The sequence below is a fragment of the Miniopterus natalensis genome, chromosome 12, assembly GCF_054644295.1.
Source record: "Miniopterus natalensis isolate mMinNat1 chromosome 12, mMinNat1.hap1, whole genome shotgun sequence".
Taxonomy (NCBI): Eukaryota; Metazoa; Chordata; class Mammalia; order Chiroptera; family Miniopteridae; genus Miniopterus; species Miniopterus natalensis.
Window position 1 is genome coordinate 58,822,216 of NC_142092.1, and position 22,796 is coordinate 58,845,011.

Sequence of the window (22,796 nt, forward strand, 5' to 3'; positions counted from 1 at the left end):
TTAATGTGTACAATTCAGTGGCTTTGACTACATCCACAATGTTGTTGTTGTGTTTGTTTGTTTTTCCAGGAATGGGGTGGGGAGGGAGAGGAAGGGGAAGGAAGGGATGCCAACTGATGGTCTCCACAATGTTTTGTAATCACCACTACTATCTAATTCCAGAAAATTTTCATCACCCCCCCCAAAGAAACCCCATACCCACTAAGCAATCACTTCCCACTCTCCCTTTTCCCCAGCCCAACTGCTATGAATGACCCTGCTGGAACATTTATTGTACACGTTTCTGTTTAAGCACTTGCTTTTGGTTATCTTGGCTATGTACCAAGGGATGGAATGGCTGGATCATGTGGTAATTCTGTCTTTAATTTTTTGAGGATTCACCAAGCTTTTCCACAGAGGCTGCACCGGTTTACATTCTCACCAGCAATGTATGAGGATTCCAGTTTCTCCACATACTTGCCAACACTTGTTAGTCTCCTTTTATTTTTCTTGCATAGCCCTCTCAGTGGTGTGAAATGGCATTCCAGATGACTTTTAAAAACATTTTGGCCTGAAAGATATACGGAAGTTCCACTCTTCTCAGTTCACTGTCCTCTTCTTGCTTTCTGTTCTCAGGGTTTACGACATCCCCCGTGTGCTGGGAGCTGTGCTGAGCTTCCCACTGGCATTAGTTGTCTCACAGAGTATAGATGCCCTTGATTTCACCAGTAACCCAGATTCCTTTGCATAAACAACCAGGGAGGTAATTACAAAGGTGAGGCTGAGAGTAGGTGTGTCCCTTTCAGGAAGTTTGAAATAGGAAGAAACACATTTTCGAAGTCATGTACTTTTGGGGATAATTATGCTTATTAGGGAAGGAAATTCTGTTTGCAGAAGGATTCACCCCAGGGTTCCTTCAAATAGCAAGCTCCCCTGATTCATTACACATGAAGTTCAATGTACTAAGTCTGAAGAAAGGCTAACGATTTCAGGAGGCTGTTATGTTAAGTGAGGCATACCTAGCCACTTAGTTGCTCATTAGCCTTCCTCCCAGGTCCTGTTCAGCAGAAGCAAATGCGAGTATGCTCAAACCCCATATATGGCCAGGTAGTTTGAAATTGCCCACACTATTGACTGAAAGTAAATATGATAAATTTGTGTAAGTACAGTAAAGGAAGTTTCAATTTTAAGAACCTTTTAGTATAAACCTAAACAAACAAAAAAAGCAGAGGAAAGGTATTTTTCAAATAACGTGGGTTTGCCTAATGTGCTTATTTCTCCATCCACCAAGTTCTTTTACCCCTTGAACTGGGAGTAGAATCTTATTATATTTAAATACATTTCTGTGCGGTTGGTGTTGTCTGCCTTCTTTCCTTAAACTATTTTATCTCGTCCTAACTTTCTCATTATATCTTCTGTGCATCAAGCAATGTAAAGGTAACTAACTATTGGATTTATTGGATAAACACTGACTGGCTGTTTTCTGTGTTCCAGGAACTATGCTCTAGTGTTTTATTTCTTGCATTTTAAAATTGACAGGGTAGTTCTTGATTTATCCTGTCTATATTTTTAAAAAATGTTTATATTGATGACTAGCTTCTTAGAGATCTGATTAACAAGCACTGTTCTTGGGCAGATGGGTCATAGGAATGATTCGCTAGCCTGGTGGTTTTTCTTTGTACCATTTTATCAGTTGCTCCGAACATTTTCCTTCCTGTCTTCACAGCCGCTTCCTGAGAAGTTTGTGGTGAAAGGTGTTGTGGATCGTTTTTCAGAAGAGTTTGTGGAGACCAGAAGAAAAGCTTTGGATAAATTTCTAAAAAGGATTACGGATCATCCTGTACTTTCTTTCAATGAACACTTTAATGTTTTCCTTACTGCTAAGGTAAGGACAGAATTTTTCCTATTCCTTCCCCCAAATCAGCATTCTCTGGGCTCTTTCTTAAAAGTTGTTTTTGTCTCTCACAAGCCACCTTCATGAATGGCCCACTCTGGTGGGCGTCATTGAACTGCCCTGTGTTTTTGGTGTCCGTTTGCATTAGCATGGTTACTGTGCTAGAATTTAGGAGAAGAGCCTCCTTGCAGCAGCAGAGGAAGTTAGAATATTTTCACTTGCCAAAAGCAGGGATAAGAGTTTCTTTAAACCCTTCTTGGCATATTACTGGGTGAGGCCATTCTGAGCAACAATGGGTATGCAAGGGTCAGAACATTCATTGAGTATGTGGTAAGGATGCTTTTCACAAGAGCCCTGGGTGAGTTTACTCTTACCCCATTTTACAGATGAGGAAACAAGTTCTGGGAGTTTGTACGTGTTCAAGTGGAATCACTAGGATTTGAAAGTGGGTCTTTGTGGCCACAGTTTTTCTCTGCAACAGACTGCCTGAGCAAGAGCATGACTTTCCCCCGGCCATGTTTCTAATCAGGTGGCACTTTCCGAGCCTTTGCCAGAGAAATAGTTGGGCTTTCCCCAGTTGCCAGATTCTGTGTATTCAAATTCAGCTTGATGACTCAGCCACTTCTCTCTGCATTTCCCTGCTGGCAGAACCCGCCAGTAAACCTGCGCCACTCTACTGTAATGGTCTAGAGAAATGTGATCTTGTGCGAGTTTCCTTCCAGCTCCTTCTGTTTAGTTTCATGTATCATATTGCATATTCAGGACATAGGTCATTTTTCCCATGGGGCAAGAGTATTGAGGCCCAGGTACTTTTCAGTTTTCTTTTTTGAAATGGCAAAATTGAGAAATGTTTACAGATAACATCAGTTGACACTAGAGCCTTTAGCAAGGGTGCCATTCCAGACAATGGAAATTGCGTGGCAAAGTCCTTTAGTGTTTGAGGTTGTTTTTTTTTTTTAACCTCAGTTATGTTTTAGCCTCATTGATGACAGTTTCATTCATCTTCTCTTTTCCTGGGATGCTTTTTCCCCAGTAGGTCAAACGTGTTATTTTTTAAATAAGTATTTCCTGGTAAACTGATCCTTGGATATAGTTCTTTCAGCTTATATACAAAGTAAAATCCATTGTGTTCTCCAAAAGAGCAATTCACTGATTCACCCAAATTATAAGTCCGCCAGCCAGGTGGGTCCTCAAGCGTAGTCATTTTAATTACACAGAGAGACAAAAGGGGGGAAAAACCTGGACCCCTAGTGATTAGGAATCTGCATGAAGAATAAATAGGAAGATTGTGGGTGTGTGTGTGTGTGTGTGTGTATTTATCTGTGGGCCATGTAGTATGGAATTATTTATTTTGAAATATATCTTTATTGATTTCAGAGTGAGGAAGGGAGAGGGAGAGAGAGAATTGAAACATCAATAATAGGAGAGTCATCATTGATCAACTGCTTCCTGCATGCCCCTGTCTGGGGATCGAGCCCACAACCTGGGCATGTGCCCTGACCAGGAATCGAACTGTGATCTCCTGGATCTTAGGTCAATGCTCCATTGCTGAGCCATGCCCAGCCGGGTGTATGGAATGATTTTTAAAAGTAGTCCTTCAATATCTTAATCAAAACCCAATTCATGTGGGTGAGTAAGGGGAGTTGGCTTGTTCAAGTAGAACAAAGTCTAGTCCTAATTCAATGTTACTTGTTGAACTAAATGCACTGAATAACCCCATCTTTTTTCTTTTTCTTTTTCTTTTTAATATGGTAAAATACACATAACATAAAATTGATTATCTTAACCATTTGAAAATGGACAGTTCATTAGTGTTAAGTAAATTCACTTTGTTGTGCAGCTGATCTCCAGAGCTTCTTCATCTTGCAGAACTGAAACACGATACCCATGAGAGAACAGCTCCCCATCCCCCCATCCCTCCCTCCCCCCAGTGCCCCACCTTTTAACACACCAGGAAATGCTTGGTCTTGTTCTTAAATTACCCACGTCCACGTTCTGCTACAGTGAACGCTTTCTTCTCCCCATGATGACATGATCTTATCCCAGGTAGAAGCGTCTTGAAGTAGCAGCCAGGGATGCTGGGAGAGGTAGGCGCCACTCAGTATCAGCTATGTTCAAATGAGTGTCTTCATCTTTGGCAGAATGGGTGCAATAATCAGATAGGTAAATACTGTAAAATACTGTAAATAACTATATTCAACATGTTAATTAACCTGGATAACTGGGGTCACCCGTTCAGAGCTCTACTCAAAGTGGAGCGTATGCCGTCCAAGGAGCCCTTTTGGATCTAACCCTGCTCCAAAAAATATTAGAAGCAGTTCTGAGAATTTCGAGGCTTCACTTATGGTCTTGTGGAAGCCTGGTGCCCACAAGGATACTTTTCATCGAGGATGTATAAGGTTAGAAGGGGAAATGGAATCTTTAGACCATTTTCTCAGGCAGCCTGACTTGAAAAGAAGGAGAGAAGTGGAGGAGGGGGCTGGAGGTGACTGCCGCTGTTTTTAAGATGGGGGAGCCTTGGGCATAGTTTACGTACTGAAGGGTTAGGAGTTGAAGATACAGACAGGCGAGGGGAGGGTTGATAGGGCAAGTGCCTTGGCGGGGGCAGGGTGGGTTGGAAAGAGTAGAATCAAGAGCAAAAGTGAAGGCCCTGAATGCGCAAAGGAGGGGGAAGTGAAATCGGGAGGAGTCTACTCTCAGACACACAGATCTGAGCCTGCGACTGAGTGTCAGATGGGTGGGGGCTGCTGGACAGCTGTGTTACTGTGATTCCCTGTTCTCGCCTTATCCCTACATCAGGCTGGGTCACTGGAAAGCAATGGCTTTGTGTGATGTTCCCTTAGCTCCCTGTAGTCATGCCTTTCTAGGACTAGGAGTTAGCATTCTGTTTGTACTGAGGGTGGAAAGAAGGGACAGACACTTGCATCTTCTGTAAAACCACTTGTGCAGGCCTTTCAAGTTAGGGACACAGAACAGCTTGAAGACACTGTCAGTCCTCTTAGAATTTAGCAATAGGAAGAATCTTGTTTTACCTGGCAGACTAATATGCTTTTTAAACTTAGACACAATGGGTTATGTCGCTCACTGTACTTCCCATGTGTGCTTTGACCAAGAAGCCCAGGGTGCAGTGTTTTGCTGTTACAGCAGCTGCCCTTGCCTTGAGCTTTCTAGCACTGGCTTTTCAGTCCCCGTGTCTGGTTTCCCACCCTTTACTCTCTCCGTTTCTTATTTGGCTTTGTTGAGATATAAATAAATGAATGGAATGAATTCCAGCCCTTGACTTTTGGTTCTAAAGACAACTTAGGATATTTTGCAAGGGAGAAAGGGACTTTTTGGTTTTAGTCAAAAGTTTTTAAAAACTATGGTGGGAACAGTGTTTAAAGGAGATCATGCTCAGGTGAGTGAATCTGATTAGAAAGGCTGTGAGGTTGGTGGTTGTGATGGCAGGGAGGGGATACTTTTGTGTATGTGGTTAGGTCTTCTAACTCAGTTCCTTATTTTCTGAGCCCTCTGTTTTCAAAAAGCAACTGCCTGTGGAGTTGGTTCACTGAGTCCTGGACTCGTGAGTGATTGGGCCCTTCAGTTGTTTGTTTGTGTGTCATCCTTAGGACCTGAATGCCTACAAGAAGCAAGGGATGGCATTGCTGACCAGGGTGGGCGAGTCGGTCAAGCATGTCACTGGAGGCTACAAGCTGAGGAGTCGGCCTCTGGAGTTTGCAGCCATAGGCGAATACTTGGACACGTTTGCACTCAAACTGGGAACCATAGATCGGATAGCCCAGCGGATCATCAAAGAAGAAATAGGTGAGCTCTTTGTTGGGAGTTTCATTGTGCCCAGGGACCACATTTTCAGAAATGGCATTCATGTGTGCTAAGTAGAAGGAAACTGCGGAAGTGCTGGAGTGACAGAACTAGGCCATGTTTTGCTTAGAAAACAAATAAATACAAGCAGGGGAAGAGGAAGTTGTGGCCAGAGTTCAACCTTGTGCTCTCTCCTTTGCCCTGCATTTCAGCCTCAGGCTTGCTTTTCCTGGGGCAGACAACCACGTGTAGGCTTTCCTCTCTCCTAACTTTAGCTTTAGAAGTGGAGACATTGGCTCAACCTCCCTTCATTGCTAGGAATGATAATTAAAAAACACACACTTGGGTATCTTTTCTGGCAGAAAGATGGTTCAAAAGGACAGGATGGTGCCCTGTGGTTGCCTAAGTCATGATCCTAATGAGCCTTCAGACTTGAAGTTGACTCATTGGCCCCACCCCTGCTGCATTTCAAACCCACTCTTTCTGACCTAGGGAGTTGTGAGACCTTCCTTTATTCTTCTTGGTTGTTGCCACCACTTCCTTCCCCCGTCTCATGGCCACTTGCTTTTCTTTATCCCTGAATGTTGGGGCCTTTTGTCGTCTTACACACATGTGAGCCAGACGGACCTGAACAGTGTTAATGAACATGCTGACACTGATGTGAAACACATTGAATGGGATTCTCCAATAGTTACCACCCACTGGTTTCTAAAAAGATGGCAGCAACATTTTATTGTCATGTGAAGAATCCTGGTGACAGGGATGGGCCAGATTTTCTTTGTGAGGGGCAATAACATTTTTTCTTGGTTCCCGTGGTTTAATTCTCCTTTACCCGCTGATGATATCATGTAGGGCCTGCAGGTTTTGGAGATAGCTTTAGGTACAGTCAACACCTAAGGACCCCTGTGTGAGAGAGTGAGTCTGCCTGTGTAAGACCACATCTCCTGTATCAAATGCTTCCTAAAATTCCATTATTTTCCCATTGTGACTGATTTTTTCCCTTTTAAAAACATCCCTCTAAACCTATAGGAAATTCTGCCACCATTGTTAAAATGCTGCTTCACTGTGTGGGTAGGAGAGTGGTTATTTTTGAAGGTATTTGGTGGATGTAGCTCCTACCTCTTCCCCCCAGAAGGCATTGTGGTCCCCAATATCCAGAGGCATGGCATTCTCATTATGGGGTGGAGTTGATGGAAGTTATGATGTTAACTGTAACATCAGCTTTCAGAGATTTAAAAAAAAGTGGTGTAAGTGTTTTGTGTTTAACGGGGAGCATGCTCAGGTGAGTTAATGGCCAAGGAAACATCTTAATATAGAAAGCTCTTGGCTGTGGTGGTTCTTGAGTCAGTAATGCCAGCGATTGCTGCCCAGCCAGAGCTTATTGGTTTCTCTTCTGCTTTAGAGTACCTTGTAGAGCTGAGAGAATATGGACCTGTGTACTCCACGTGGAGTGCTTTAGAGGGGGAGCTGGCGGAACCCCTGGAGGGCGTGTCAGCGTGCATCGGCAACTGCTCCACTGCCTTGGAAGAGCTGACAGATGACATGACGGAAGACTTTCTGCCCGTGCTCAGGGAATACATTTTATACTCTGACTCCATGAAGGTAAGCTGGCTCACTTCTTGAGCACCTAGGTACTTTCTTTGTTGTAGTTATTATAAAAAAGTAATTGATTATAATTACTTTTATAATTATAAAATTATAATGTGGTACAGGTTTCCTTTATCCTGGGTGGGCAGGATCAGACATGTGGACTGACATCATGGACATATAAATAGAACACATGGTGAACCAAGTGTGTTAAGTCAAAAAAAAATAGTTTGGAAGAAATTCTTATTTGTGTTCACTGAGAGTTCAAGAGGGTGTAAAGTCTACTAAACAAGAACAGGATGCTGTGGAAAAAGAACAAAATTGGATAATTAGAGCTCTTGAAAGTTAAAATATGGTTTCTGAAATTCAGATTAAAGTTGGAAGATAAGGCTGAAGAAATCTTGGAAGGTAAAAAAATGGAGTTGTTGGAAAGTAGGACAAAAATGCAAAAATACTGAAAATGTGAAAGAATGGTAAGAAGGATTAGTAGCAGAGGTTCAGCGTATTTGACTGAGAGAACAGTGAAAACTGAGGGAAGGAAATTATGAAAGAAGTAATGCAAGAAAATCTCCCAAAGATGAAAGACATGAATTTTCAGATTAAAAGGCCATTTTAATTCCCCAGCCAAAGGAATGAATAGAGGACCAACCCGAGGCATATAATTGTAACATTTAGGAACAAAAGTCATAACGATGAAATACAGGATCAAATGCTTTAATGTCCACACTAGAAACTGCCCAGCCTGTACTTAGGCTGGTGGGAGAGCATAGCTTCTGGGGACTCCTAGGACGGTGACAACAGCTAGAGAAAAGGCTCAGTCTTCCTGACTAACAGAAGAAGACATGTGGCTCAGTCTTCCTGACCAACAGAAGAAGACATGTGGCTCAGTCTTCCTGAACAACAGAAGAAGACATGTGGCTCAGTCTTCCTGACCAACAGAAGAAGACATGTGGCTCAGTCTTCCTGACCAACAGAAGAAGACATGTGGCTCAGTCTTCCTGACCAACAGAAGAAGATATGTGGAACATCCCTGCCTTCAAGTAGCCCCCTTTCTGCTTTCCAAAGGAGACCTCTGTGGGTAGGGATTGACAAATCTCTAGAGAGAAACCTGTCATTCAACTTGGGTTGTAAAAATGGAAAATCAGAAGAATCATGGCTTCTATGAGAGGGAGGTAAAAAACCCAACCAACTCATCAACTTTATTATGGAAAATTGCAAGCATATACAACAGCAGAGAGAATAGTATGAAGGGCTCTCATATATCCATCACTCTTGTTCCATCAGGTATGAAGTTTTAAGGCTCTTGGTACACATTAAAGTGTGAACAGTGGAAAATGGAACCTGTTCCTGGTAGAAGGAATCACTGTCTCATGTATGCTCTATATAAAGCTGCTAATAAAACACTTTTAAAGGCAGGATCGGGTCTGGATCTCACGATGATGAGGGAAAATGGAATAAACTTCCTTATCTGTAAGGTGGAAATAAAGGTAGCGATGGTGACAATGAGAACAAACTCACACATGAGATCATTAACCTGGGGCAGCTTTGCTGGTAATTATTGGAACTGAAGCTGAAAACCAGGGCTTTTGACTCTAAATTTGTATCTCAGTTTCCTCTATTATATTGTGTGTGTTTTTTAATTGAGACCTACACATTGCATATTTGATCCTGGGCTGAAACAAATATAGAAAGGCTTCCTGAGGGGGCGGGGGAATGGGCAAAATGGGTGACGGGGGCCAAAAGGTACAAACTCCCGATTACAAAATAAATAAGTCATGGGATCTAATGTACAGCATGGTGACTGTAGTTACTACAGTATTGTATACTTGAAAGTTGGTAAGAGTAGATCTTAAAAGTTGTCATCACAAGAAAATTTTTTTTAACTGTTGTATATGAAATGATGGATGTTAACTACTCCTATTGGGGTGATCGTCTCACAGTATATACAAGTCATCAAATCATCATGTTATATACCTGAAAATAATGCAATGTTATATGTGATTTATATCTCAATGAAAAGGCATCCTGACTTGCTTAAAATGAATCAGAATATTTTGCTTATAAAGTTAATAGTATTTGTTTTTGTAAACAAAAATAAATTCTTACAATCCCTGGGGTGTCCTTGAACTTGTCTCTTATATAGATACACCTTTCACCAAAAATGCTCCCTTAACCTTGCCCGACTGAGAATCTGATGCATACATGGTCCTGGGATATTACAGTACATATTACTTTGTTCTTGTACTAGGCAAGTAAGTTAATACTTAATATACAGGGTGTGTACACACTTTAATGGCTGATAGCTCAATTGATGTTTCTTTCTTTTCAGATTTAACCCATTGGAATTAATAATGGCAGCCAAAGTGTGTATATATTTTTTTGGGACACCCTGTATATTTGTACTTGAAGCAGGATTTTAAATTGTCATTTAGCAAGGACTTATCTGGCCTCTTTATTAAAATATTTTTACACAGCCAGACATAAGCTTTTGTGAATAATTGAAGTTATGCGTCGAGGAAACGCTTGCTTGCTGTTTTCACCCGATGTGTGACACATGCGTTACGTTTCTTGTTCACTGAGCCTGAAGAAATATTAATTGGGTTAATCAGGCAGCAATCTTCAATTGGTTTCCTGTTGAAACCAGGCACACTGGTGTGCCACAGGAATTTTTAAAACATGCAACCCATGACTGTTTAGTCAGGGGCACCAAACTCTTTTCCCTTAGATTGTCAAATAAAAGAGTGACAACAGCCAACACAGCAATAGCCTTCCTGTGTGAATGAACCAAAATTGTACCTGTTTTTTTCGGTCAGCTCGGCAAAAATGTATTTTTTGGTGTGCCACAGAATTTTGGTAATTAGTGTATGTGTGCCATGAGATGGAAATGGTTGAAAATCGCTGGTATGCAGTATTGTCTGGAGAGGGGCATGGTGGAGGAAGGGTGGACTGGCAGTGTCTGAAACCCTAGCTCTGCCCATGGTGAGCTGAGCTAAGTTCAGTTAGAAACAAGGCCGCCTGCTCCCCATCTTTCCAACAGGAAAATATCTACAGAGTGGTCTGGGTGAGACAGGAGGACTTGGTGGCAAAGCCAAGACTGCACATAGGGTTGTCAGAGCCCGTGTGACCGAGACTAAAGGCATTGGGCGAGTGATAGGTGTCGTAAGTGGCTCCCATGCCTTTTAACAATGCTGCTTTTTAAGAATTCTTAACTATATTTTATTTTTCTAAGAGGATCACATAATTTTACATCCAAAATAACTTTCTGGTTATTAAGGTATAAGTGGGACAGACTGAGATAGGTTTATATACAAGTCAAAGAGCATGCTTATCTCAGAGGTGCTGGTGAATGACTAGGCTGAATGAGAGAAGAGTGGGCGGTAGGGAAAAGCCATGCACAGGAAGTGCTTCAGTTGGAGATTCGAATGACGCATAGGACTGAGCATTTTAGACAGAAGGAGCAGCCAGTGCAAAGGTTCTAAAGCAGAAATGAGCTTGGTGTTTGTGTGAGTGGAGCCCAATGAGCTAGGGAGGAAGAGGCAAGATAGTTCAGGGCCAGGACTTATGGTAGTACCTTAAAGGCCATGGTTGGTAAGAGTCTGGATTTTATTCTTAGGAATAAAAGGGAACTTTTCTGGTTTTATGCAGGGAGTGACAGGATACAGTTCTTCCTTTAAGAAGACAGCTGGTGCTGCTGCATGGAGAATGGGTTGTAGAATGTGGGCGTGGGGTAGGAACCATTTAGGCAGCCAAGTGGTGTTGGAACTTGGACTAAATGGTGACAGAGAAGTGGGTGGATTTAGAGTATATTTTGGACGAGGGGCCAAGTATATTAGCTGCTGTGTTAATGTGAAGTAAGAAAGGCAGGAACTGAGAATGACTGCTGGGTTTTGGCTTTAGCAACTGGGTGGGTAGTGGCCCTGTTTCTTGGGATGGGAAAATCTGGGAGAAGCAGATTGGGCAGTCAGGAGTCAAGCTGTTTCGGCCATGGTGAGTTACAAAATGCCTATCAGTCACTAAAGTAGCTATGTCATGGCAGCTGATGGTGAGTTTACTTCCAAGTGGGATTAGAAATTTGAGAGTCATTTGTATATAGATGGTGCTTAAATCTGTGAGAGCTGGGAAGATTGTCTAGTGATGAGATTGAGGTTAACAGTCTAGGTCTGCGCCCAGAGGCATGACAATATTTAGTGGCCAAGCACCTTATTAGGAGGAGGAACAGTAGGAAAGGAGCCTAAGAAGGAAAGGTCAGTGTAGTAGGAGAAAATAGACTGAGGATTACCTCAGTGAAACCAAGAGAAATGTTTTTAGGAGAAGGAACATGATAAACAGCGACCATTGGGTTTAATCATATGGGCGTCATTGAAGATCATGATTAGAGGTCTCATATATGGATGCATAAATTTGGGTTTAAAGACAGAATTCGCCTTTGCATTAGAGATACTCAAATGCCAGTTGTTGGTGAGGTGGTTCCTTCAACCTGCCCACCTTTCCCTTCAGGGGCCACAAGGTGGAGCTAACGAGTCAAGTAACTGGTTTATGCTTTAGGTCAGCAGTTTTCAACCCTGTGCCGCAAGAATTTTTAAAACATGCACTACCTGACTATTTAGTCAGGGGCACTGATCTCTTTTGCGTAAGATTGTCAAATAAAAAATGACAGCAGCCAGCACAACAATAGCTGTCGGTGTGAATGAATCAAAATTGTACCTATTCTTTTGTCAGATTGGCAAAAAATATAGTTTTTGGTGTGCTGCAGAATTTTAGTTTAGTTTATGTGTGCAATGAGATGGAAAGGGTTGAAAATCGCTGCTTTAGGTTGACCAATTCTGGCGCCTTTCAAAAAACTAAAAAGGCTATTTCCTGGAGGATTAAGTGGGGGGAGAAGAACCCTCCTTCCTAAATAAAAGTGATTGAGGCCCTAATTTTTTTTTTTTAAAGGTTTGTTTGTTTGTTTGTTTGTTTAATATATCTTTATTGATTTCAGAGAGAGGAAAGGAGAGGGAGAGAGAGAGAGAGAGATAGAGAGAAACGTCAATGATGAGAGAGTCATTGATCAGCTGCAGCCCGCAACCCGGGCATGTGCCCTGACTGGGAATCGAACCCCGATCGCCTGGATCCTAGGTCGATGCTCAACCACTGAGCCATGCCCGGCTGGGCGAGGCTCTAATTTCTTGAAAATGTGAAGAAGTGGGATGTAGAAATGTACATGCTCTCAAACATTTTCTAAAAATAACTAAACAGTGTAGAATTAAAACTCTTGAGATTCCCAGTGATGGCAGAATGAATACATTTTTAGGCTTATTCATGAAATTGCACCAAAATGACACCAGAATGATTTTGTCGAAAAGACATGAACCTACAAGGACAAAGAGTGCTAGGAGTGGAAGCCACAGCAGTGCAGCTGGGGACTAGAAAGCAGATTTAGAGGTGACAAGGGGCTCAGGTAACTCAAACAAGCTGCCTTAGGAGCTCCCTGTGGGGTAAAACTAAGAAGCGACCTGGTTTACACTGTGGAACTTTTTCAAAAGGTCAAGAATGGGGAGCCCCGGGTACCTCTGGAGCTAAGGGAAAGATGGAGCCGATGAGAAGACTGTTAGGCGCCCAAGGAGCAGTTAGAGCTTCTGATCCTTTCCCCACTCCTCACACAGAAGCCGCGCTGCCCCTTCCCCATCCTGCAGAGCCCGAGACGTGTTCTCTGGAGGGGGTAAAGTAGAGGGTCTCTGGGCACCAGGCACAGTGCAGGGTGGGAGCAAAAACCCTAAAATCAGGATGGTAAGTAAAAGGTTGCTGGATGTTGAGACCCTCAGTCATCTTCCTCTCTTTGGCCCTTGGTCTTATATCTCCCCTGCAAGGATGTTCTAGAAAAGGCTCTTTTCTAGAACATCTGAAGAGGCCAGGAGAAGAGGCTTGGGGATACTGGTATTGGAGGGGAGGGGAGATCCTCAGCAGAATGACCCAGCAGAGCCCCTGCAGAGAACTGCCCACAAGCCCTCGAGGTATAGAGAGCTTTCCATTAGTTTCTTAACGTTTCCCTCTCGAATTAGTGGACAAGAGCCACCAAATATTTAAGAGAAGATTCTAATATGTGTATCAAGTTAAAACAATGAAAAAGCATATCAAGTGAAGCATTGTTGAGGGAGGAAAAAATTTCCAGGAAAAAAAAAGCATTAATATCTTCAAAAAGAGAAGAGGTAGCATAGCCATAAAATGAGATTTCTTTTTTTAAATCCAGAGAAAAAAGAGCTCATGGAAATTAAGACTATGATAGAAATGAAAAAAAATAATCAGTACAAGAGTGAGAAGAAAAAATTAAGAAAGTCACATTTAAAGTGAACCAAAAAGACAGATGGAGGTTTGGAGAGAAAAAAATATGAAAATGAGAGGACTAGACCATAATACTCAACATCTTAATAACTAACAGAAGTGCCAAGAAGAAAAAATAGACAATTGGAGAGCATCAAAGAAGTCATTCAAGAGACTGTGTTACTGGCTGTGCCTGAAAGATGAGATTTAGGGATGCCTTTCCCCCCTCTGCTACATTTTTCTTTAATTTTCAAAATTTCTGTAACAAGTATCTTTTAAATGTAGGGGGAAATGTGTGGTTTCAGTATTACCAACATTGCCCTAGAACGTTGAACTCACAGGTGATCTTGTTTTCAATAGAATGAATGTGTAAAAGGAACATGTTGAAAGGGACAACTTAGATTTAATCATTTAATCAGAAATTATGTTACTAGGACCAAGTCAGACTCATTTTCCTGCCTGTAGGAAAGTGTTCTCCTAGAAGGCCACCCCAAAACAGGCCACAGGCCTGTCTGTTCGGTGCTTGATTTTTATTTGCATTTGAGGTTTTTTTTTTCAATTTCTAAGCACTCATTCTACATGAATTCCTCTTGGGTCCCTTGGGCTGTCAGGCCCTGACCAGAGAATGAACCATTCTGTTCTCAGCGCTCTGTGCGTGGCCAAACTTTTCCTGCTGCTTTCATACAGTTTCTCAACCCTGCATCTGAATGTCCCTCTTACAAAAAGATTTGAAGCTTAAAAACCTTCTGGACCTGGGCAGGCTTTTTGGTAGCTGCTGACCTTTTGCACCGGGGCTAGTTCGGGCCTGCCTTTCCCTCCGCCTCCAAGTGGGTGAGAGCTCACAGCCTCCCCAGAGGAAGACCAGAGCGTGAGAGATGGGAATGGTGAGCTTTCCTGTTGATACTAACCACCGTGGCACTTTCTTGGAAAGAATCCAGTGTAGATGTTGAAATCCAAACCGCAGAAGGTATCTGTGTTCCAACTCCCAGATACCTTGTCACTGTAGTTTAATGACTGTTAATAGTTTGTGATAAACACTTTGGATGACAAGTATTATGTTCCCGTTGTTTAACTTTTATTATAAAAAAATTCAGACACATCCAGAGTAGAGTGGAAGTATAACAATCGCCATGTACCCATCAGTCAGCTCCAACATCTGTCCACTCATGGTCTATCTTGTTCTAGCTCTGTTCCCAACTCCCACCCTTTAGTTGTTTTAAAGTGAGCCCCAGATGTCATGTTATCTCATGCAAAAACATACAGTTCATATCTCTAAAACACAAGCATTCTTTTAAAAACTAGAACCGCATCATGATCACACCTAAATACATTTTTTCTTGTTACATATTTTCCTCAGTTGTCTCAGGCACTGTTTTTCTATATATGTTTCCAAATCAGGATCCAAATAAAATCCATATGTTGGTTAATACATTTCTTAAGTATTTTCAAAATCCCTCCCCATCTATTTATTTTCCCTTGCAATTTATTTCTTGAAGAAATGGAGTCATTTTCCCTCTTTATATTTGAGAAGAGAGTAGTGAAGTTCTGTATTATTAGGACCATTTTGAAATTGTGATGAAATGTCCCACATTAAAAAAATACAGGGTTCGAGAGGGATTTATTCCATGTCCTGAATTAAAAGTCACCTTGTCATCGAGGCCTCCCTGGCACCCTATGGACAGTTCTGCCGTCTTCCAAACCCTGGGCACCTTCTTTCTATCACCCTTTCCTGCTCTCCTTTCCCTCCCCAACACCTAGCACTTCCCACGTGCTCTTCATTAATATATTTTACTTGCATGTTGCCTGTCTCCCCTCTAGAGTGTAAGCTCCGTGAAGGCAAGGGTTTTGCGGGTTTTGCATCTTCAGCCCCTGGGAAATGAGGAAACACCGAGGCAGCGCAGAAAGGGGGAGAGGGTGGCCGTGGAGCCGGGGTGCACGGGGACCCAGCGTAAGGAGGGAAGTGTCTCCGGGCACTCCACCTTTCTGATCTCTGGTATTCACCGGACTCAAAGATCCCCGTCAAGCTCTGTGAGACTACTCAGGTGGCGAACACCTTTTGCTGTCACTCAGCGATGGGGGAACCTCTCTGTCAGTGCCGACTTGGCCTGCTGGCCCTTTCACCCGATTGCAGGTCGAGGCACCATCGGCCATGGGCTGGTTGACCAGTTTTATCAACAGAGCCTGTGTTGTGGGGGTGGGAGGCCAGGCCTTTCAGACCATCACCAGCAGTGTGCAAAGGTCCTCTGGCCAGGGATGGTAGTCACAAGCAAACCCTCTTGATTCAAAACATGTTTCCCCACCTTTTCTTGTGCTTGGACTGCAGGCAGACCGGGAAGCCACAGGCTGGGCAGGGAAGGCCCAGGTGAGTCAGCACCGTGGTGTTAGCCAGCAGCGTGGCCTCACTGCTGTACCTTAGTGTTCTCGTGTGTAAAATGGGGACAGTACCCTTTCACTTCCACAGGGTGGTTGTTTGTTTTGGTTGTTTTTCCTGCTGTCCAGTGATGGAGGGGTGTCAGCACAAATCCTCCCATCGGCCTGCAGAATGCAGCGTTCTGGTCACTCCAGGAGAGGCGAGGGGACAGTGGCTGAGGAGACAGAGGGCAGGGAAGGCCCGAGCTAACCGGGGGAGGGAGTGTGGCTGAATCTTGGGACCCCTCGCCCACTGTGGAGCAGGGAGAGGAGATGCCCTGGGGCTGTTTCAGCTGCGTGGAGCTGACACATCTCTCACTATCCCTCCCATTCTTGCCACACCGACAGAGAATGTGCTACTGGGACGACTCATCCATGTGCCCGTCCCTGGTCCGGTTATGTGTGTTTTTCCCCGTAAGGTGTGCGGCTGGCTCCCTATGAAGGGAGCATGGGGAAGTGATCAGCATTCCATGGCCCCCTCCCTGCTGTCTCATTGCCCCTCAGGGGCCCACGTTTGTGTCTCCAAGAATAGCATCCTGTGTTTACTTCCCTGGGATGGAGATTATGCTTTTTATTGCTGCTGGTACCAGACTAGTACATTTAGAATATTTTCTGGGCTCTGTGAAGTCCAGAAAGGACCCCTGATTTTGTTTGTTTTTTATTTGCTTTACCCTCTAGATTTATGCTGTCCAATTCAGCAGCCACTAGCCATAGGTGACTAAGTTTAAATTCAAATTAGATAAAATTAAATAAAAATTTAAATCCAGTTCCTCAGTCACATGAGCCATATTTCAGGAGCTCAGTCAGCATGTGGGGCTGATGGCCACTGGGTGAGATTGTAGAACACGCCCCTTGCAGCGGAACATTCTAGTGAGCAGCACCGAAAACCTTTCTGCTCCAAGGTTGATGGCTGTGGGGAGAGAACTTCTGAGCATGTAGGAGAAAGACTTTTCCATGAACAGTTCAGAGAATGTCCTGCATTGTCACCTGCCAGGCTCCACATTTCTGCACAGCAAAGTTCTCTCAACCGGGGGCCCTCTCTTCAGCACAGCGATGGATGGGCACCAGTCACCCACTTGCCCTTCCCTGGAATCCTGTCACTCTCAGTTGGACTGAGTCACCGCACTAGAAAGCTGTCTCTGGGAATGGTTCTCCTTCTCTCCTTAAAGTGGAAAATCAGCTTGAAAATTATGGATGAAACTGTATTTTGTCCAAGTGTGGTAAAAATGTTGCTATACATTGTTTTCTCCTACTGCAGTTGGTTTGGGGGTAAGTCTTCAACCTCTCTCTCACCTGAGCTCATGTCTTCAAAGGCCTTTTGTACCGGCTCTGCCCCCTTTCTTCCCCAGTTGGAAAATGTTTGCATGAATTAATAAACCAGTTTACAACAATAACAAAAACTCTGCCTGCAGAGTGCATATCACATGTCAGGCCACAGCCAGACTGTCCTGGGAGCGCGTGGCTGGGCCTGGGTGGTGCGATTTGGGGAGGAATGGGGTGAAGAAACAGGTGCCTGGGGCTTGGAGGCCCCTTGTGGACTCTGTGTCACATGCGTCCCCTTTCTGCCTCCCACAGAGTGTGCTGAAGAAGAGGGACCAGGTGCAAGCAGAGTACGAAGCCAAACTGGAAGCCGTGGCTCTGAGAAAGGAAGACCGCCCCAAGGTCAGGGGAGCCCCCGGAAAGGGTGGGCGGCTGGGGGATGGGGGTGAGGGCTGTGTGCCAGAATCCCCGCTGGAGCGGAGGGGATCCTGTCCCTAGACACACGCCCCGGAGGTGCTCGGTGCAGCTGGGCTGTGTTGCTGCCGTTTCCTCTTTTGCTCCCTTCCAGCCTTATTTCTGGGGGTTACTAATGTGCACTTGGGGTTGAGCTTTCTGCTGTTTCCTGGGATTGAGTTTTAAGACTTCCAGCTCTACTAACCATGGCAGGTCCTCTCTCTGAATGGGATTGAGGAGAAAGAGGAAGAACAGTCTAAATCGGGGTTCTCAAAAGTGTGGTTTGCAGACTGGTCCACACACTGTTCCTGATCCATGATGGGAAAAGTATAGAAGCCCAGAGGAGTCGCGCTGACTTGTGTGGAACGCTCGGGACCAGTGTGTCACACTAGCGTGGAGAGTTGCATGTGGAGCAAGCTGCACACCGGTTACGCACAGTAGCACTACAGCGTGGTTGGGTTGGGAAAAAAGCCAACCAAAGGCGGTCCTTCACCACACAGTTTGAAAAGCACTGATCTAGCTTAAGATGCCGCCCAGCTCCAGCACTCTGGGCCTAGATGGACCACAACTGTGAAACTGCATCTGTTGTATGGCTCACTCCATTTGTAGCCTCTCTCTTCCCCCCACCAGCCAGGCTTAAAAATGAGAGCAGTAACAGCCAACTTGCAAGTGCTTACAATGTGCTTAGTGCTTTGTATTTGTATTGTCTCGTTAATGCCACACAACAATCACGTAGTTCAGGTACCAGCTTTATTCCCATTGGAGATGAGCAAAGCAAGGCCCAAGGTCACACAGCCAGCAGGCGCCTGAGCCCGGATCTGATTTTATTTATTTTTATTTTTTATTTTTTAAAATTTATCTTTATTGTTGAGAGTATTGCAGATGTCCCCCTTCCCCTTTACCCCTGCATCTGCCTCCCAAGACCTTCCCCATGCTATCGTCTGTGTCCATGGTATATGCATATATGCACCTAAGTTTTTTTTATTACAGTCTGAATTTAGAACCTTGCCAGCTGTCATGATGTTACGCTGCTCCTTTGTGTTTGCAGTTGGAAGGGGTAATTGTTTTTGGAAAAAGGGGCAGGGTAGGGAATGTAATTAGATTAATAGCAGATTCCCAAGTTTCAGGGAAATCGTTTGACATCAGAACTGTTTGGGCTTCCTCCTCTGCCTTGGTTCTCACTGCTGCTGCTGCTGTTCTCACTTCCCTGGGGCATCACTGACCCATAGGACTCATTGTCTTGTTCACAGGAGTTCTTACAAGAGGAGCAGGTTTCTTCCCAGCCCATGAGAGGAGCCACTAGGTTGCAAACAGAGTGACACTCTCTTAGCACACCGTGGGTAGGCAGTCTTCATCTTCCCTCATTCTGGTGAGATACTGAGCCTTTGCCAACGTTAATTTTGTTACCTATTTAGAATTGTGATATTCAGCAATAAAGTAGGGGCTGTCACGATGGAGGCTTTAACAGTGGGGCAGCAGAAATTGTGCCACCAATTTTGAATCTGGGGCATCCTCTCCTTCGGTGGGCAGAGGAGGGCTTCGTTGGCAGCCTGTCCAAGTTGACTGGTTTTGTAGAAAGAACACAAGATTTTGAATCATACGGCCCTGGCTCCAAAGCCCAGCTCTGTCCCAGCTTGGGCTGATTTGCTCATTGGCCTTGGTGGGGTTCATACAGGTGATTGCCTTGAGGGTGTAAAGATAGGCATGGTGTTGGATATGGTCCCAGGTGTTCAGCAGTGGAGTCTTTGCTTCCTATTTGAGTTCCAGTTGTCTCTAGTAGGAATGCTGAATGTGTTTTCTGAGTTGGTTGCCACTTATGATTTAAAAAACTGTTTTTGTCTGAACATACTTTTTTAGGCATTGTTTCTCTGTGTCCTAAAGCTTCTCCTACTTTCTGCTCCTCTCGACCACCTATCCTTCCTGACCACCCATCAGCAGTAGACAGAATCGAGGAAATGAATAGCTTAAGCTTTTGCTGTGCCTTGTTTTACGTGGTTGAGCTCCACTTTCCAGAGCTCCTATAGGTGAGATGAAAGCCGAGTTCCCAGGAAGTGGGTCAGGGCTGACGTTACCCCAGGACTCAGTGAGCTCTGTTGTTAGTAACTTAGAGTGGAAGCAAGACTGTTCACAGGCCCATCACAGAGATGAGGACAGTAAAGGGATGAGGGGGAGTTTTCACAAGGGAGGGTCCCGGTCGGGGCGCGTTAACAGAAGATCTGAGAGGGCTGGCGGCTTACCTTGTTTTGAAGTGAAATCGTGGAAGGTTGCTCTGAGGACTGAGGGAAAGTTGATTTTTGTGAAGCCACGGAGTAGTAGCAAAATCTGACCACTTCTCCATAGCCCCAAGAAGGACACTTGGGTAGAGATTTCTATTAAGGCCTAGAAATATCTGATACATACATTTTTATATGAATGTTGAGTGAACGTACATTAACACCCTGCTTCCCAACACACAAAAATGCTTTAAACCCAAGGTGCCCTTCTCCCATATTCTGTAGTGGATGTTCTCGTGAGAGATAAGGAGCCTGATGAGAAAAATGCAGTCCTGTTCTCTGTTTAGGACTTTCTGTCTTTTGAGGTTCTAATCTAGTGATTTTTTTCCCCTTGGTGGCTTGTGATAAGCAACACCCAACCATTAGCATTGGAAATTGCCATCTCAACATCCTTCAGACACAAGATAGCACAACTCTAACAATACCTCAGTTAGAAAATTAAAACATTGAAATAAAAAGGAATGCTCAATGTTTCCGGTCAGTGAACTGATTGTCACAAACACACCATCCAAAAAGAAACAGAAGCCAGAAGAATGTAATTCTGTGCGTTGGATGCCACCGGCCCTCCTCTTGATAAAGCTGGGCGACTTCAGCAGCTGGTCGTCTCAGACAGCTCACCCGAATCCTCGTTTTCTCTTCCCTCTAACCTCCCCTGCCCCCTGTGTTTCTATGGCTCTGCGTCTGCTGACTCGCCTCCTGCTTCTGTGCCCATCTTTCTTAGTGGCCTTTGCCGATTCCTTTATTAACCCTGTAAATAAATGGAGGCTTCTCCATGAGTTCTACCCATCGACCGCCCCTCCCTTCCTCAGCCTCCTTTTTTATTTCCCCATATATTAAAAAATTTAAATCATGGAAAAATACACAAAATTTATTAACCATTAACCATTTTTAATTGTGCAGTTCAGTGGTGTTAAGTATATTCACATTGTTGTGCAATCAACCTCTAGAACTCTCTTCATCTTGCAGAACTGAAACTCTTCACCCATTAAACAGCAGCTCTGCATTTCCCCTTCTCCCAGCCCCTGGCAACCACCATGCTACTTTCTGGCTCTATGAATTTGACCACTCTCGGCACCTAATATAAGCGGAGTCAGACAGCATTTCTCTTTCTGCAACTGGCTTGTTTCACTTAGCATAATGTCCTTAAGGTTCATCCATGTTGTAGCATGTGTCAAAGTTTTCTCCCTTGCCTTGGCCAGGTGGTTCAGTTGGTTGGAGCGTTGTCCCGTACACCGCAAGGTTGTGGGTTCAATTCCCAGTCAGGGCACACACCTACGTTGCAGGCTCGATATCCAGCCGGGGCGCGTGTGGGAGGCAACCCATTGATGTTTCTCTCTCACATTGATGTTTCTCTCTCTTTCTCCCTTCCTCTCTCTAAAATTAATAAACATGTCCTCAAGTGAGGATAAAAAATTTCCTTTCTTAAGGCTTAATAATATTCCGTTGTATGTGAATACCACAGTTTGCTTGCTTTTTCATTTGTAGGTGGACACTTGAGTTGCTTCCACCTCTTGGCTATTGTGAATAGTGCTGCTATGGACATGGGTGTGCAAATATATCTTTGAGATCCTGCCTTCAATTCTTTTGGGTGTATACCCACAAGTATAATTGTTGGATCATAATGTGATTATATTTTTATTTTTTGAGGAACTATCACACTGTTTTCCGCAATGATTGTACCATTTTACATTCCTCCCAACAGCTCACAAAGGTTCCAGTTTCTGTACATTCTTGCCCACACTTCTTATTTTCTGTTTTGTTTTTGTTTTTTAAAATAATAACCATCCTAATGGGTGTGAGGTGGTATCTCGTTGTGGTTTTGATTTGCATTTCCGTAATGATTAGTGATGTGGAACATTTTTTCATGTGCTTGTTGGCCATTTGTATGCCTTCTTTGGAGAAATGTCTATTCAAGTCCTTTGCTCATTTTAAAATCAGGTTGTTTTATTGCTGTTGAGTTGTTTCAGCCCCCTTCTTGTGGAAGGAAGGTCTCACCCTTCCCATGGCTGCAGCTGCCTCCTTTGTCTGGTCTGTGGGCCTGTCCTTTATCCTGAGCCCTACAGTGGACTATTGCTACCCTACTCACCCAGACTAGAAACTTCAGGCTCTTCTCTGACTTTCTACATCTTATATCTCACATGCAATTGTCTACTAAATCTGTCAGTTCTATCTCCACCAACTTGGTTTGATCTATCTCTCCCTCCTGGTGTTACAGCTACTGTGCTGGTTCCAGGCTGCTGAGGATGATCTTTGACAGTGTAGTTTGGTGTTGACTCATCTCTGATCTCTGGTGAAATCTTGGGTTGGATAGCAAGGGTGAAGAGCGAAATGAAGTTTGAAAGAATATAGTTGATTATATTATAATAGTTTATATTTGGAAAACAAAGACATAACCTTTTATTATAAGATGTGGAATAAAGCTTGATAAAATATTCTGAATTGAGGAACTATGCAAATGATAGATTATCTTTTATGAACTTCAGTTTATAATGTTGATACTGACCAGAACAAGCAAATATTTGCTGAGTGTTTAATATATGCCAGGCACCAAGTGTTTTATGCATTCTATCTCATTTAACCCCATAACAACCTTGTAGGGTGGGTAGTATTATCCTGAAAAAGAAGCTGAGGCACAGAGAGGCCCAGAGGCACCTGTCCAGGAAGTGGTAGGTGTGGTATTCAGACTCTGGGAATCTGGCCCCGTAACTGTCTATACAGTTGGAGAAAGCATGAGGCTTTTTTTTCTTTTCTTTCTAAAAACGGCATGAGGTAAATGAACCAGAAAACCTAGCCTCAGGAAGAGTCCCAGGATTCTCATCTTCTATGTCCCCCTACCCCAG

At 43.8% G+C, this 22,796-nt stretch overlaps 1 protein-coding gene across 1 annotated transcript in view; it reads left to right on the plus strand.

The window, feature by feature from the left end:
- SNX30 (sorting nexin family member 30) overlaps positions 1–22,796 on the plus strand; it is an 83,777-nt gene that overhangs the window by 51,271 nt on the left and 9,710 nt on the right. The window contains exons 4-7 of the mRNA XM_016213699.2: positions 1,706–1,864; positions 5,482–5,677; positions 7,077–7,276; positions 17,546–17,632. Coding sequence (XP_016069185.1) covers positions 1,706–1,864; positions 5,482–5,677; positions 7,077–7,276; positions 17,546–17,632 — 642 coding nt within the window. The remainder of the gene's footprint in view (positions 1–1,705; positions 1,865–5,481; positions 5,678–7,076; positions 7,277–17,545; positions 17,633–22,796) is intronic.